Source organism: Sarcophilus harrisii, chromosome 2 (assembly GCF_902635505.1).
Source record: "Sarcophilus harrisii chromosome 2, mSarHar1.11, whole genome shotgun sequence".
NCBI lineage: Eukaryota > Metazoa > Chordata > Mammalia > Dasyuromorphia > Dasyuridae > Sarcophilus > Sarcophilus harrisii.
In genome coordinates, this window is record NC_045427.1 from 338,734,124 (window position 1) to 338,748,054 (window position 13,931).

At 36.2% G+C, this 13,931-nt stretch overlaps 1 protein-coding gene across 1 annotated transcript; it reads right to left on the reverse strand.

Annotated features, from left to right (window-relative positions):
• Window positions 1-886: 886 nt before the first annotated feature.
• Window positions 887-10,078, reverse strand: PNN (pinin, desmosome associated protein). Its single transcript, XM_031952955.1, has 9 exons — window positions 9,912-10,078; window positions 8,876-8,947; window positions 7,920-7,988; window positions 6,666-6,738; window positions 6,483-6,577; window positions 6,225-6,300; window positions 4,309-4,464; window positions 4,092-4,230; window positions 887-3,374 (listed from the first exon to the last, which is right to left on the reverse strand). Exons 1-9 carry the CDS (start codon window positions 10,022-10,024, stop codon window positions 2,005-2,007), a joined length of 2,163 nt encoding a protein of 720 aa, XP_031808815.1. The 5' UTR covers window positions 10,025-10,078; the 3' UTR covers window positions 887-2,004.
• Window positions 10,079-13,931: the final 3,853 nt, after the last annotated feature.

A 13,931-nucleotide genomic window follows, 5' to 3' on the forward strand; every position in this document is an offset into this window, starting at 1 on the left:
CCTATAGTTTAAGATTACATTACCCTTACTTTGCAAGGTAAGTTTTGATCTGGCTACTCATACATGACATGATTTAAAAATACCAATCTATTTATATTATACTTTACATGCACATTTCAAGGTGATCCTTAGAAACCACTTTTATAGACAGAATTTGAAACTCAGATTAATGAGTTAGATGGGATTTATCAAAATTCTATAGGAGAGTAGGCAAGTCCCTTAACCTTTCAGTTTTCTCATCTGTGAAATAGGGATCAGAAATAATAGAAGTGGCTTCTAAAAGAATTATATAAACAAAAAGATTATTCTTCTTGACTTTAAAAAAAAACTAAGTGCTAGCTAGAATTCCAAAGGAAATTGTTTTTGGTGACCTATGGGTTGGTGGTTGTGTAACCATGTTTGGACTCAATTAAAATTATAAATTACTTTTATGTTCTTTTTGTAAACTATAATTTTAACTCAATTCAAATCAAACAGACCTAGATGCAAAATAAAACCATACACATAATCACGAAATAGGTTTTTGTGTTTGATCTTTTATTTGCATCATGAAATAGAGCAGTTTCTCTTAATGGACTTAATCCTTTTAAGATTATTTTTATAGCCTTTGTCATTTAAATTTATTTTTAAAGGATGTTGATATCTTCAAAGTGGGTGCTAACCTTATAAAAATAATTATACAAACAGCATTAGAAACAAACTATGAAAATATACAGTGCTTATTAACATTTATAGAGGCAGTTTTTGCTTTAGTGACTAATTTTACTTTAGTGATATCGAGTCTGACTTCCAATAAGTTAACAGAATGAATTGTTAGAATCATTTGCACAATTAGCTACTTTAAAATGTTAAACCATTAAAAAAATTAATAAAAATACTAGTCCCATAAGTCTAAGTCACATTTATTTGCACATGAACAGTATTGACCAACAAATAAGATCATACAAAATTATAAAATACAATTTGATAACTGTGTATCACCTTGTTTCACATACATATTTAAGTCTAGATTTCAGTTCCTCTCATTTTGTAAACCTTCATACATGAAGAAAATTCTCAATACATATTGGCGTTTGTCTTAGCTATAGCCAACACAACCCCATCATATCAAATTTCCAAGGTTATATCTTAGATCACCACATCCAAAAACCAAATTTAGAGGCTACTTTTGGTTCCTTCCCTCAGAGGGTTAAATTTTTTCTCTAAGAGGTATAAATTTATCATTCCGTATCACCAGAGATAAGTGATGCTAACATGCTCAGGAAGACAAAAGTCAACCAAGTTAGAATTAGCATGATAATGTACCCTAAGGACACATCATATTTGGTTTGCGGATAAGAAACAACATAAAAGTTTGTTAAAATAAAAAGGGGAACTAAGAAAGAGAAAATTACTTTAAAAAATGAGGAAAATGAACTACTTTCTTCCTCAAATTTTATCTTGGGTAGGTTTAGTCAATCCAAAAAATAACCACCTAAGGGGATAGGTAAAGTTAACAGTTATTCATGTAAATAAAAATGGGGAAGAAAAAAATGTTCCCCTCAGCACCTCCAGTAGATGGTGTGTAGTGGTTTGAAACTGATTCTAAGGAGATTACACAAGTGTCAACCAGGACATCTCAAAAAATTCTTTAATGTACATTTATTTCTACAAAAACAATGTATGGTACAGAATTAGAAGTGAACATAAACTTAAAGATTTACCTTAAAATATACAGATTCTTAATGTAGAGCATGGATATTTAAAAAAGATGACAAGGGTGGTTAATCTTTTTTATTTTTTTTTTACATATTTTTTGGAACCTCACATAATTTTGATAAATAACTTTTACAAAATTATGTAAAAAGTACAAGAATGTCTGGTAAACAAAGTCTGCATTTTTTCCAAAAAGAATTTTATAACATGCAATTCTTAAGGCAGCATTCCCCTTAAAAGGAAAGGTATCCTTTTACACATCAAGAAATCTTCTGCTGCAAATAGGCTAAGGAAGCCTGGTTTCTTCCATTAACGCCTTTTGTCTTTCCTGTCTGATTTACGGTCTCTTTCACTTCTTGAAGATCTTTTGCCTGACCGACTACTTTCTGATATAGACCTTTTTCTGTCAGACCGAGAACTCTTATCCTTTGATCCTTTTGTATCTCTGCTACTACCTTTTGAAGACTTGTGATTGTGACTTCTTTCTAGTCCTGATGTATCCCTCCGCTTCCGATCCACACTCCTCCTGCGCTTTCTATCCCTGTTATGTCCCCGACCTCGGCTTCGACTCCTACTCTCACTGCTACTCGTGCTGCTACTACTACTGTCTCTGCTGCTGCTTCCGCTAGTGCTAGTGCTGCTACTGGAACTACTTCGACTGCTACTACTGCCACTGCTGGAGCTGCTGCCACTACTACTACTAGTTGAACTACTACTTGAGGTGCTACTGCTACTGCTATGACTTCTACTCTTGCTAGTTTTGTTTCTGGCTCGACCCCTGCTTCTGCTCCTGGTTTTGGTTTTGGTTTTCCTTTCCGTAGGCATTGACAAGACTGGCTCTATTTGTACCTCAGGAAGTTTGACAGGTTCTATAGCAAACCCTTTCCTCTCAGTTAGATGCCTTGCTTCCTGCATGACCTGAGGTAGTGGCTCTATAAGTGTTAAAGGCAAAGTCTCAGACTGAGGCAAGGACTGGGGCTGGAGCTGGAGTGAGGGCAGAATATGAGACTGAGACTGGGACTGGGACTGGGGTTGGGGTTGGGGTTGAACCACAAACTCTGGTTGGGACTCAGGTTCTATCTCTTGTTTCTCTTCAGATTCATTTTCAATTTCTGGAACATTAGCATTAGCATTCTCCTTCACAGGAGAAATAGGTTTATACTCTTTGTTTGGCTGAATTTCACCTTCCAATTCTGGTCCTATTTCTTTGCTATTCTCATTTTCTGAAGGGTCTACACTTTCAACTTGATTAGTTTCCATTTCCTCTGTTTCTGTATCTACATTTTTGACACTTTCTCCCTCCTCTTTCACATCCATAATTTCTTCAGGCTGACTATCCTGTTGCTTCTCTTTTTCCCTAATCTCATTCTCCTCCTCCATTTTAACCTCAGTTTCCTTTTTATGCTCCTCCTCCTGTTCTTTCTCTGCATCACTATGAACTGCACCTACTTCTTTTTCCTCTTCCTCTCCTGCATCCTCTATTTCTACATCATTGTGCTGATTACCTGTCTCCTCCATCTCTTCCTCACGCTGAGCCACCTTACCCTCTTCTTGCTCCGCCTTCTGTTCTTCATTATGCACCACCTGAGGTTCTTTTTCCTTCATTGACTGTCTTCTAGGCCTAGCCTCCATTTTATTTATTTGTTCAGCAAATTCATTGCGTCTACCTTCAAACATAGCTGAAGAACAAAGGTATTTAAATATAAATTATGAATTTATGAACACAATTTAAATTATAATTTTATTTCATACTCTGAATAATAAATTTTCATAAATTTCCTTCATTTTTTTTTTTTTTTTAAATGAGGGAGCATAGCATAGAACTGACTCTGGAATTAAAATACCAATGTTCAACCCATGTATCTGACATTTCTTAATTGTATGACTCTAGTAGGTCGCTTAACTTTTAAGTGCCCTAGATAATCCTCTAAGATTAAGCATCACTGGTAGAAGGAATTCATACCTTGGGAGTTCACTAAACCAGTGAAAATGCAAATTGAGAAGGAAAAGGAAAAACTGTGTATATATGCCAACATACAGATATGTTATCTTTACACAATTAAAGAAGTACTCCCCTTCAATCTGTTTCCTCTCCCTCCTCCCCAGCTTCATTAGCATTCACAGTACCTGGCTACTGGTGATAAGAAAATCAAGTAAAAATAAGTCACCTGGCACAAAACCCTTATAAAAAAATTTATGAATATACAGAGCCCATAAACCATCAAGTTTCAGGTAAAATTCTGCATCAAATAAATGCACTTCTCCAAAACTTATTATCCTTTGGTATTTTAATGACTGAATATTAAATCAGTCATTAAAGGAAACAAAAATATGCTAAATGCATGTATAGCTTCCCTAATGAGAAATTTTCAATTGGATTCCCCATGAATACCTACCGTTCATTTTTCTCTGTGACTCTTCTATCAGCTTTTGTGTAGCTGGGCACATTCTTCCAGGAATGTAGAACAAATGGGGCTTTGTTTTAGTTCTTATATATTTAATTATCTTAGAATTATGCTCATTCCATTCTTCTTGCTAAAGAAAAGAAGGTAAATATCACTATTTCTGAAAACATAAGAATTCTAATCAGCAAATTTCTTTGCCAATACTCACCAACTGAGCAAGTTCAACCTTTTGTTCCAAAAGTCGCAGTTCTGTCTGTTTAGCACGTCTTTCTTCAAAAAGTTCTCTCCTTTCATTTTCAACTTGTTTTCTTTCTTCTTCTGCTTGTACTTCAAGCTTTTGTTCAATTTCTTGACGCCTCTTTTGCTAAAAATATAGAAACTTTTAATATTATGTTTCATAATGATTCAAAGAAATATAAAGAAATTTGTTTCAATCAACTACCACAGAAGTTTAAAAAGTTAAAAGTAGCAGAAACTTGACATTTGGACTATTTGAGTAAATTTGCAAAACTAGCCCATGGTCAATAGCATAATTTTAAGTCTTTCAATTCTCTATTAACTAAAAAGAACAAATCTGGAATTGGGAACATTGTGATTATATATTTAACAGAAACTTTTGAACCTTAAAGTCATTTCTTCTGAATCCCACAAAACAATTTTGCAATTCAAATAAAATACACATTAATAAAGAGTACCCACATTTTGCTCTTAGTAGACTGCTAAAAATCACAATTTCAGAGTTGGAAGAGACCTCAAAGGTCTCAAAGAAACAGAATTCTATTCTAACACATATCTAAAGTAGAATCTTTTCTACCATACTTCCAACAGAGCTATTCAGATCTCCATGAACTCCAGTGAGGAAGAACCCACTCCATTTGCGCTAAGCTTCTTGTTAAGAATTTTTCCCTTAACCTTCCTTCCTTGGCAGTTCCAACCTAGTTCTGCTTCTGCAAAAATTACCCAGGGGGGTCAGTGTCTTCCTTTGCCATGTTTGAGACCTAATCTATGAAACCCAAAAGACCAAAGGTGTAACTAAATTTGCGCACTTCCCTTAATCCAGATACTTTTTAAAATGACTCCTGGAATATTCAGACAAATTTCAGAGTGACAATTCTTTAGAGACCTAAGAACGTTAGTTCAATGTTATCCCCTAATTTTTCTTCCCTTAAAATGGAAATAACAGCAACATCTACCTCAAGGGTGGGTATGAAGATTTAATGGGTTAATATGTGTAAATTTGGAAATCCTAAATAGAAACTGAGGCAATGAGGCATAATAGACACAGGGCCAGTGTCAACAGGGAAAAGAACCTGTGTTCACTGTAACAGACAATTCTGTAATAGTAAGTGCAAAAGTACACATCACTATATAGTAAAAAGAATTGCTTTATTCCTAGAGTCCTTTATACCAATGAAATCATAGGTCTGGTCCAAAATGTTTATCATTTACATGGACTACACTCTCATCTGTAACATTTGACCGTATGTAACATTTTGAAGGTATATAAAGTGCTACTAGTGGTGCTAGTTACTATTCCTCACAAGACTAATCTTTAGCAAAGCATTTCTCTCCAGGAACCGTTTAGTGGTTTGAACAAACTTATTCTAAAGGTCAGAAATACATTTCTTAAATTTTTGTTTCTTTTAGATTCTTGCCTACCACTGAACCCAAAAAATGTCAGATACTACATCTTCTCAGATGTCAGATACTACATCTTCTCAGAAGGTGGTAAAAATCTTGAAATGTCTGTTCAACTGTTTTCAGCTTCATTTTAAATTTGCCATCCAATTAAAAGGTATTAAGAATCATTTTGTACAACAAAATAACTGCTTGGATATGTATACTTACATTGTGTTTAATTTATACTTTAACATATTTAACATGTATTATAGTCAACCTGCCATCTGGGGGAGGGGGTGGGGTGAAAGAGGGGAAAAATTGGAACAAAAAGGTTTGGCAATCATCAATGCTGTAAAATTACCCATGCATATAACTTGTAAATAAAAAGCTATAACTTAAAAAAAAAAAAGGTATTAAGAATCAAATTCAAAATACTTTTCAAAAAATAATCATATTGACAACTCATACAAGACAAAATAACTAAACCAAGAATTGTATACATACTCTTTCTGTAGCTACAGTTGATTCCTGCTTAAATTTCTGAAGGGTACCCATTAACAAGCCAAATATACGTCGATTCCTAAATACCAGAAAAAATAATAAAAAATTAAGTAGGATCACACTAAATTCCTTTCAAATCACACAAATTAATTCTATTCTCTTAAAATATTAAGAACATTTGTATTCCCCAAATGGAGAATGTCAAAGATATTTTTTCCAAGGGAATTAATATAAATGATCCAGTATGCCAAGTAATAATACCTTTGTTTTCCCTTTTCATCCATATTTTGATCCTGAATAAGGTCTCGACGTGTGCGCTCTTTGGAGGTAGCTACAACTGAAGACTGCAACGCTGGCTATTAGAGAAAACAAAACTTATCATAAGTTACAATAACTATATGCTCGCTTACACCCATTAACATAAAATTCTTTCCATCACAATACCTTTTTGACATCATCATCCTCTGCGTCGCTTTCTTGGCGTGATTCTCTTCTTGTCCGACGCTCTCCTCCCAGCCTGATATTGAAGAAACAATGTAAAAATAATCATTATTGAAAGTGAGTTAAATGAACATCCAAATGCCAACATTCAGATATTCTTCAGCTTTAGTACTAGAATAATATCACTAATCAAATAATTTTTCAACATCAATTTCCTGAATTATAACAAGTCTCCATATGCCATTCTATCTCACCCATATAATTATTCAAAACATTTATTCCATTTTTAACAGTGGAAGGATAAAATTTTTTGGTGCTAACTATGTCAGTTCTTAAAAGAAACTTTTGAATCATTGATTTAAATAGTTTTTATCCAAGCTCTATTCAATTTGTCAGGACTTTTTGTTATACAACAACAGAAACCTTAACAGTTAATCACTGACTTATTGAGGTAACATTTCTAGTTTATCTTTCTTAAATAAACCCTTTGTTACATAAAGGTGTTGTATCTGTTTGGCACAACATCTAAAACTGAATTAATGTATTTTAAGATTACTATGATGTTTCTGTAATAAACATGAAAAGACAAACTCAAAACCAAACCCCCACCCCCCCAAAAAAAGGAAAATCAATATTTCAGGTATATAAAAATGAACAATAACAAAAAAGTCTTGATAAACTCGAGCTACCATTACTATTCTTAACAAATTACTTCTGATCACTCAAGTTCAATAATCAGAAAATTTCTCGGAAACAATAGAAACCCAAGTTAATAAACTCATACTAAGAATTTAATATTGAACAAAAGGTTAATAAAAATTAAATAACACACTTATGGGTTAGAAGCTGGGTTCCCACTCTGATGATAGTTCAACCAAGAAAGCAAAAAATAGTAGGTAGGGACAGAATCATATAGAAACTTTTTTTTTTTAAATATTTCAGTTTTTTCAGGCAGTAGGGAACTCAAGAGGTCTAGAATTCCCAAAGACAGCCAGAGGCTGTCTTTCTAGGTTCATTCAGACTCTTAATTCTTAAAAGTAGAAAAGAGAACTTTGGAAATGTGTATACCATATAGTCAATTCCCCAATAACAACTGTCATTGGTTTAGCCAAATTTGCAAATCCTTTACATACATTTCATTTAATCCTCAAAACAACTCTGATGATAACAGAATATTGAGCATCCATAATTTGTTGAAAATGATCTTACACCAAATTTCAAGAAAACAGTATCTACATTTATTGCCACTAAACATACCTACTGACTGCCCCTTCAAGATCTCTCTGTTTGGCTGGGGGTCCTCCTCCACTATCTGAGAATCCACGCCTGAAATGGAAAAATAACAAGATTTTGTTGACCAAAATAAAAATATAAGCCTTTTTTAAACAATGAAATTACAAATAATTAGTTGAATGCAATATTTTTTAAATGCTTTTAAAATAAAATGGTCATTACTGTTCTGCCCCAGCCAAGAAACTGCAATAAGGAAGTCCTATATAAGGTAATGAATAAAACATTTAATTCAAAAATGCAAGGTTTCCGCACTAGCACTACAACCAAAAGATGGTGAAGAACCCACAAATCTTAAAACGACATTGCAATTCCTCTTAGCTATTTCCATTTCTCAACAAACAGAATTTAAAAAAACTAAATCTTACCAGTGTCTCTTAAATAAAATAAAGGTTTAAAAAAAATCTCAATTACTAAATTCTTTGTTAAATCTAAACTGCTTTCTTAAAAAAAAAAAAAAAAAAAAAAAAGGTCCAAAAAGTGTTCAAGACATTTTCATTAGTTAAAATATCTTAAGGGAATTTTAAACATAAGATTTAAAGTATAAAGGACAGAGATTATAACAGCGATTTCACAAGAAAACAGAATTACCAGGTAAAAAAACTCCCTCTATGAATGCAGGTTAGTGCCTTATCTGCAACTCATCCTTTTAGAAATTGTCTAGAGAGATTTAAGCAATTTGCCTAGGATGACATGACCAGCCTATGTCACAAATAAGTCCGTAATTAATATCTTCTTGGTGCTGAGTCTGGCAGGCTATCAAGCCATGTGGCCTTTCAAAGCATAAAACCAGACTTTTAAAAAAAAAAGTGTAGTTTTATTTTTTAACATTAGAATCTACTTTGAATTTAAAACTTTAGTGGTGGTTATTTTTTTTTTAATAAGAATTCTTCAGTTCAAGAAAAATGAAAGGTGGTACTTACCTTAGCAATAAACTACCTCGACCCCTACCTCCACCAGGGCCTGAGAGGGCCAGCAATCTAGCTTGGATGGGTCTGTAAAGAGATTTAGGAAATGGTATGTTGTGAAACTATCGTTCATAATACATGTGAATGATTAAAGAAAAAAAAACCCATTGAACCAACTGTAAAAAAAAAAACAAACAATTTTTTTTTTAAGAGGAAAATCACTAAAATGAACCTCAAATGTCTCAGGTAGAAGTAGATAATTTCTAGCATAAATTTGGTCTATTAAGTATTTTTTTAAAGATATTAATCAGGCAACCAAATGAGTAGCCCAACATCTCCAACCCCTACCTCTACCCTACATATTTACAAAGTCGGGGTGGCCTTGATCAAGTCTGCCTTACAATTCACCACAATTAACATATTAATTCCCACCAATCAGGATTTATATAGGCCAATGGTGAGCTGAAATGTCAGAAATCTTTATACAAAAGGATTGCTCTGAAAATTATCAAAAAAAAATCCTTGATACACATAGAGTGAGGCCAGGGAGAAAAAGTAAGCTCCTGCTTCCAACCCGCAAGGAGGAAAAGAAGCCAAAAGTGATGTGGAGGCTTCACCGTGGACCGCCCGGGCTGAGGAGTCCAGCGGGGCCTCCGCAGTCTCCCAGGCCGGGGCTAGGATGAGGGCTGAGGAAGAAGGCCATGGGCCTTTTGTGGCGCGCTCGCCGGGAGCTGCAGCACATCGTGGGGAAGCCGAGCCAGCTGTGTGGGGTAGGGGCACCAGGCCCAGTCTTTTCGCAGGCCTTTCCTGCTGCAGTTCCAACATGATACGCGTTTTCCCCGTCTGTTCCCCTTGAAGATTCACGAAACCAGGGTAGGCCGGCGACGGTACCCCAGGACCATGCCCGCCCCAGGAGGAGGAGGTCCTGCAGTCGCCCTCCGGAAAAGGGCCCCTGCCCTCCCCAGATAGGGCCCAGGTTCGTCTCCCCTGCCCCCACTTCGCCAAGGCCCCGCGTCCTCATGGCGGCAAGAGACCTTCAAGAAAACCTCACCTCACGTCATTAGGATCCCGGCCCGTGAGTTTTCGGATATTCTCGTCTACATTTTTTAAGCTCTCCTTGGCTTTTTCTAGCTGCTCCTGCAAAGTTCTCACTGCGACCGCCATCTTCTCCACCCGCGGCTGGTGCGGAGGCAGCTCTCAAGGCAGATCGTCCCGCGTCGCGAGATCAGTCCGAGGAGTGATAGTTAAGATTAGCCAATCAGGATGGGCCTGGCGCTCGGCTGTAGACCACTTAGAGACTTCAGGGGCGGAACTGACTGGCTTACTGAATCTGGACCAATGAATAAAGCCACAAGGCGACAACCTGCGCAGCCAATGGAGTGACTTCCTTTTGGGAATAGTGGTCTGATCAGAGTTCCGGGGAGGCGGGGCTGAAGGTCTTCTATTTACTGAGGAAAAGTATCTCTCAGTCCCTGTAGGGTTTCAAGCTCTCTAGACATTTTTCTCTGTCCCCAATAATATTTGATTTGGATGAGAGGGAAGGGGGGATAGGGATCGTTTATGTACTAATGGAGAAGCAGCACAAATTGACATTTTATAAATAAAATAATAGAATGAGAATGAAAAATGGGAGGAAGAACTGGGATGGGGAAAAGTTCTATACATGTGATTGAAACAAACATGCATGCTACATTCTTCATCACCGTCCTAAACTTCGTGCAAACATGTTTCAGCAGTTTGCCAGGCCCTACAAAAAGAAAAACAAAGTACGCCCCCTCAAAAAGCTTGCACTGAATGGGAAGACCGTTACATCTTCTTGTACCTATTTGTGCTGACAGACAGTCTCATCAACCTTTCTAACTTTCTCTTATTGACTATACATTGACTATACATTGAATCCTGAGATTCAAAGGCAGTGTAGTGGATATACTCTGGAGTATTATCAGAAATGAACAAAATCGAGTCTTTATTTTCAAGTCTGTCTTCCAGATATCTTAGCTCTTATACTCTATTAAAAGTCCATCATCTTAGGTGTCAATCTTGTAGAATAGGTGTCAACTTGCAGAACTATATTAAGTACTAAGTACATGTAAACTGGAGAATAATTATCTTAATTCCACTGAGTTAACACCTTGTTGTAAGACTAAATCAGTCATACTGAACTAGAAAACTCACATACTAAACTAGATAACCATGGTCTTATCAATGCCACTGAGTTAACACCTTGTTGTAGGAGCCTTAAGTGTATTTCTCCAAAGTTCCTGCCCTTTACATTTCCCACTGTTTTGTTTTAGAACATAGGTGGTCCTTAACAAGTGATAAAATTCAGGCCCTTATTAGACTTTTTATTAGATATAGTACAAGAACCACTTGACCAAGGACACTTACAACCTTCTCTAAGTCCTTGGAACTCCCCTGTATTTGTTGTAAAAAAAAAAAAAAAAAAAAAAAAAGAAATCTGGAAAATGGAGGATGTTGACTGATTTAAGAAAAGTAATGGACAGATGGAACCATGGGAACTCTTCAGCCTAGACTTCCATCTCCTATTCAATTGCCTAGAGAATGGCCTCTTTGGGTTATAGCCATTAAGGATTGTTTCTATTCTATCCCTCTAGATAAGGGGGATATGAAAAGATTTGCCTTTTCAGTGCCCAGCATTAACTTAGCTGAGCCTTATAAAAGATATGAATGGACAGTTTTGCCACAGGGAATGAAAAATAGCCCTACTATGTGCCAAATGTATGTGGCTGCTGCTCTTACTCCACTAAGAAAAAGTTATTCCAGCTTACAAAAGAAGCTCAAGAGGCTTTGAGAGAAGTTGAATTGAGCTTCTTTTGTAAGGTGGCGTGATAAGTTTAAAGCAGTGCCTTCCCTTAAAATGTCATATAATGTTCCATTTAAAGTTACTATCAATAGTATAAAATTCACACTCAAGAGGCTCTGAGAGAAGTTGAGCTGGCTTTATCCAATATGGTTAAAAGAGTCACTCAAAAACCCTTGGAAATATCAGTTTTTGCTACAAAAAAGGCACCCACAGCAGTGCTTCATTAAGGAGACAGTGTGATAAAGTGGGTGAACCTTCTAGCACAAACAGAACAAAACCTTACTCCTTATCCAGTGCTTGTGGCTAGAATTTTATTAAAGGCATCAAATGGAGCAGTACAATTATCTGGGATAAGACCTGACAAGATATACACCTTTTGTACCAATGTGTTGTAATCCTAGTGTCAACTCAACTTGAAACAAGGTGAAAACTCAAGGGAAATGTCAGAATCCTGGTGTTAAATCAATGGAATTGATACAGTCAGTGCTTATTGGTTCACACCTTAGAGTGAATCCTTACAAGGAGATAAGTCGCTAATACTGATAGACAATAATGCTTGTGTTCACACCTTTAGAGAGCTCATATAAGCAAGAAGTATTTAAGTACTCATCAGAGCTCACAGGTTTGGGGATTTCAGGGTTTAGTATGAGATATTTGGATTCACACCTCCCTTAATCCCTGTCTCCAGAAGGCAGAGTCAACATTTTACACTCAGCATAAGTAGAGCTTCAGTGAGCCACTCAACAGAGTTACTTCGATCATTTCGTGGGATTGAAGAGGAGAACTCTGGGAGGAAGCCCACAAGCCCTCTCTCCAAAGCAAGAGAGATTCATTTCATCTTCCACCTTGGTGCTGGCTGGAGGCTGAAGAAAGCAGAGGCAAAAGCAAAGGACAAAGCTGCAAGAGCTCTTAGAACCAAGCAGAAAGATAGGCCTCTAAGAAAACTAACAAGGCTATATTGGAGACAATAAAAGATCTGAACTTTTAGCACCTGGCTGCATTTTGGGTGATTATTACTTTTAACTGAAACTAAGGTTGCTTCCAGAAAACCTCCCTGAGAAACCTGCTTTCCCAGAGAGAACCATTATTATTTTAAAGAAAAAAAAAAAACACCACACCAATGCACAAATTAATGCTCTGAATGTATGTTGTGAAGGCATCCCAGAGTGGCAAATTTTATTAGCCATGGCTCCAAATTTTACACACGGGTCTCCATTAAAAATAACCCAGCGATTATATAATTGGCCATGAATTTTTGAAAAAAAGATTTCTAAGGTTCCTCTTAAAGGACTTACAGATGCATCCAAACATAACATTTGTGCTGTTTACCCTCATGACTTCAGAACTCCTTTTTAGTCCACTCAGCCAAATGAATTGTATGCAATCATACTAGCTCTTACTTATTATCCAGGAAATATAAATATAATATCTGATTCAGCCTATTCAGTAGGTGTGGTACAAAGAATTGCCACAGCCCAAATAAAATTTGTAGCTTCTAATATATATAAGCTCTTTAAGGAACTTCAAGAGCAAATGAGAAAGCATCCAGGAAAGATTTACATCTTGAATGTCCACTCTCATAGTGGACTTCCAGGTCCTATTTTTCATGGAAATTCAAAGGCAGATCATCTCTTAACCATGTTAGCCAATACTCCTTATTTCAGGCAGCCCACAAATCTCATTCTAAATATCATCAGGCTGCTTGAGCTTTACATTTACAATTTGGGATAACAAAAGAGGAAGCTAGGAGCATAGTAAACACCTGTACAGCTTGCCTTCCTTTCCATGCTCCTATACTCCCTCCAGGGAAGAACCCTCACGGTTTGAGACCCAATGAAATTTGGCAAGTGGATGTGACCCATTATAAATGTTTTTATTGTCTGTCTTTTATCTATATTGTAATAGACATCTTTTCAGGATTTACTTTTGCAATACCAGCAGCAAAAGAGATAACCTGAATGGTCACTAAATTCCATATACAAGCATTTGCAATTATGGGTGTGCCACAAGCCATAGAAACAGATAATGGACCTGCATATACTTCTAAACATTTTGCACACTTTTGTGCACAGTATCAGATTTTACACATCACTGACATACCTTTTAATCCTCAAGGACAGGCAATAGTAGAAAGGAGAAACAGAGACATCAAGATGCTTTTCCAAAAACAAAAGAATGGGGGAGCCACGGGTAATCCTAGAGAACTTCTAAATTTAGCTCTAAATTTTCGATAAAGATGCACTGGCT

What these genes read in the sequence shown, in the direction of transcription:
- PNN (XM_031952955.1), bottom strand. Translation starts at nt 10,024, where the DNA reads ATGGCGGTCGCAGTGAGAACTTTGCAGGAGCAGCTAGAAAAAGCCAAG. An exon ending in CGGGATCCTAATGACGTGAG is followed by an intron (nt 8,948 to 9,911) that starts GTGAGGTTTTCT and finishes ATCTCTTTACAG; the next exon opens with ACCCATCCAAGCTAGATTGC. An exon ending in AGGATGATGATGTCAAAAAG is followed by an intron (nt 6,578 to 6,665) that starts GTATTGTGATGG and finishes TTTCTCTAATAG; the next exon opens with CCAGCGTTGCAGTCTTCAGT.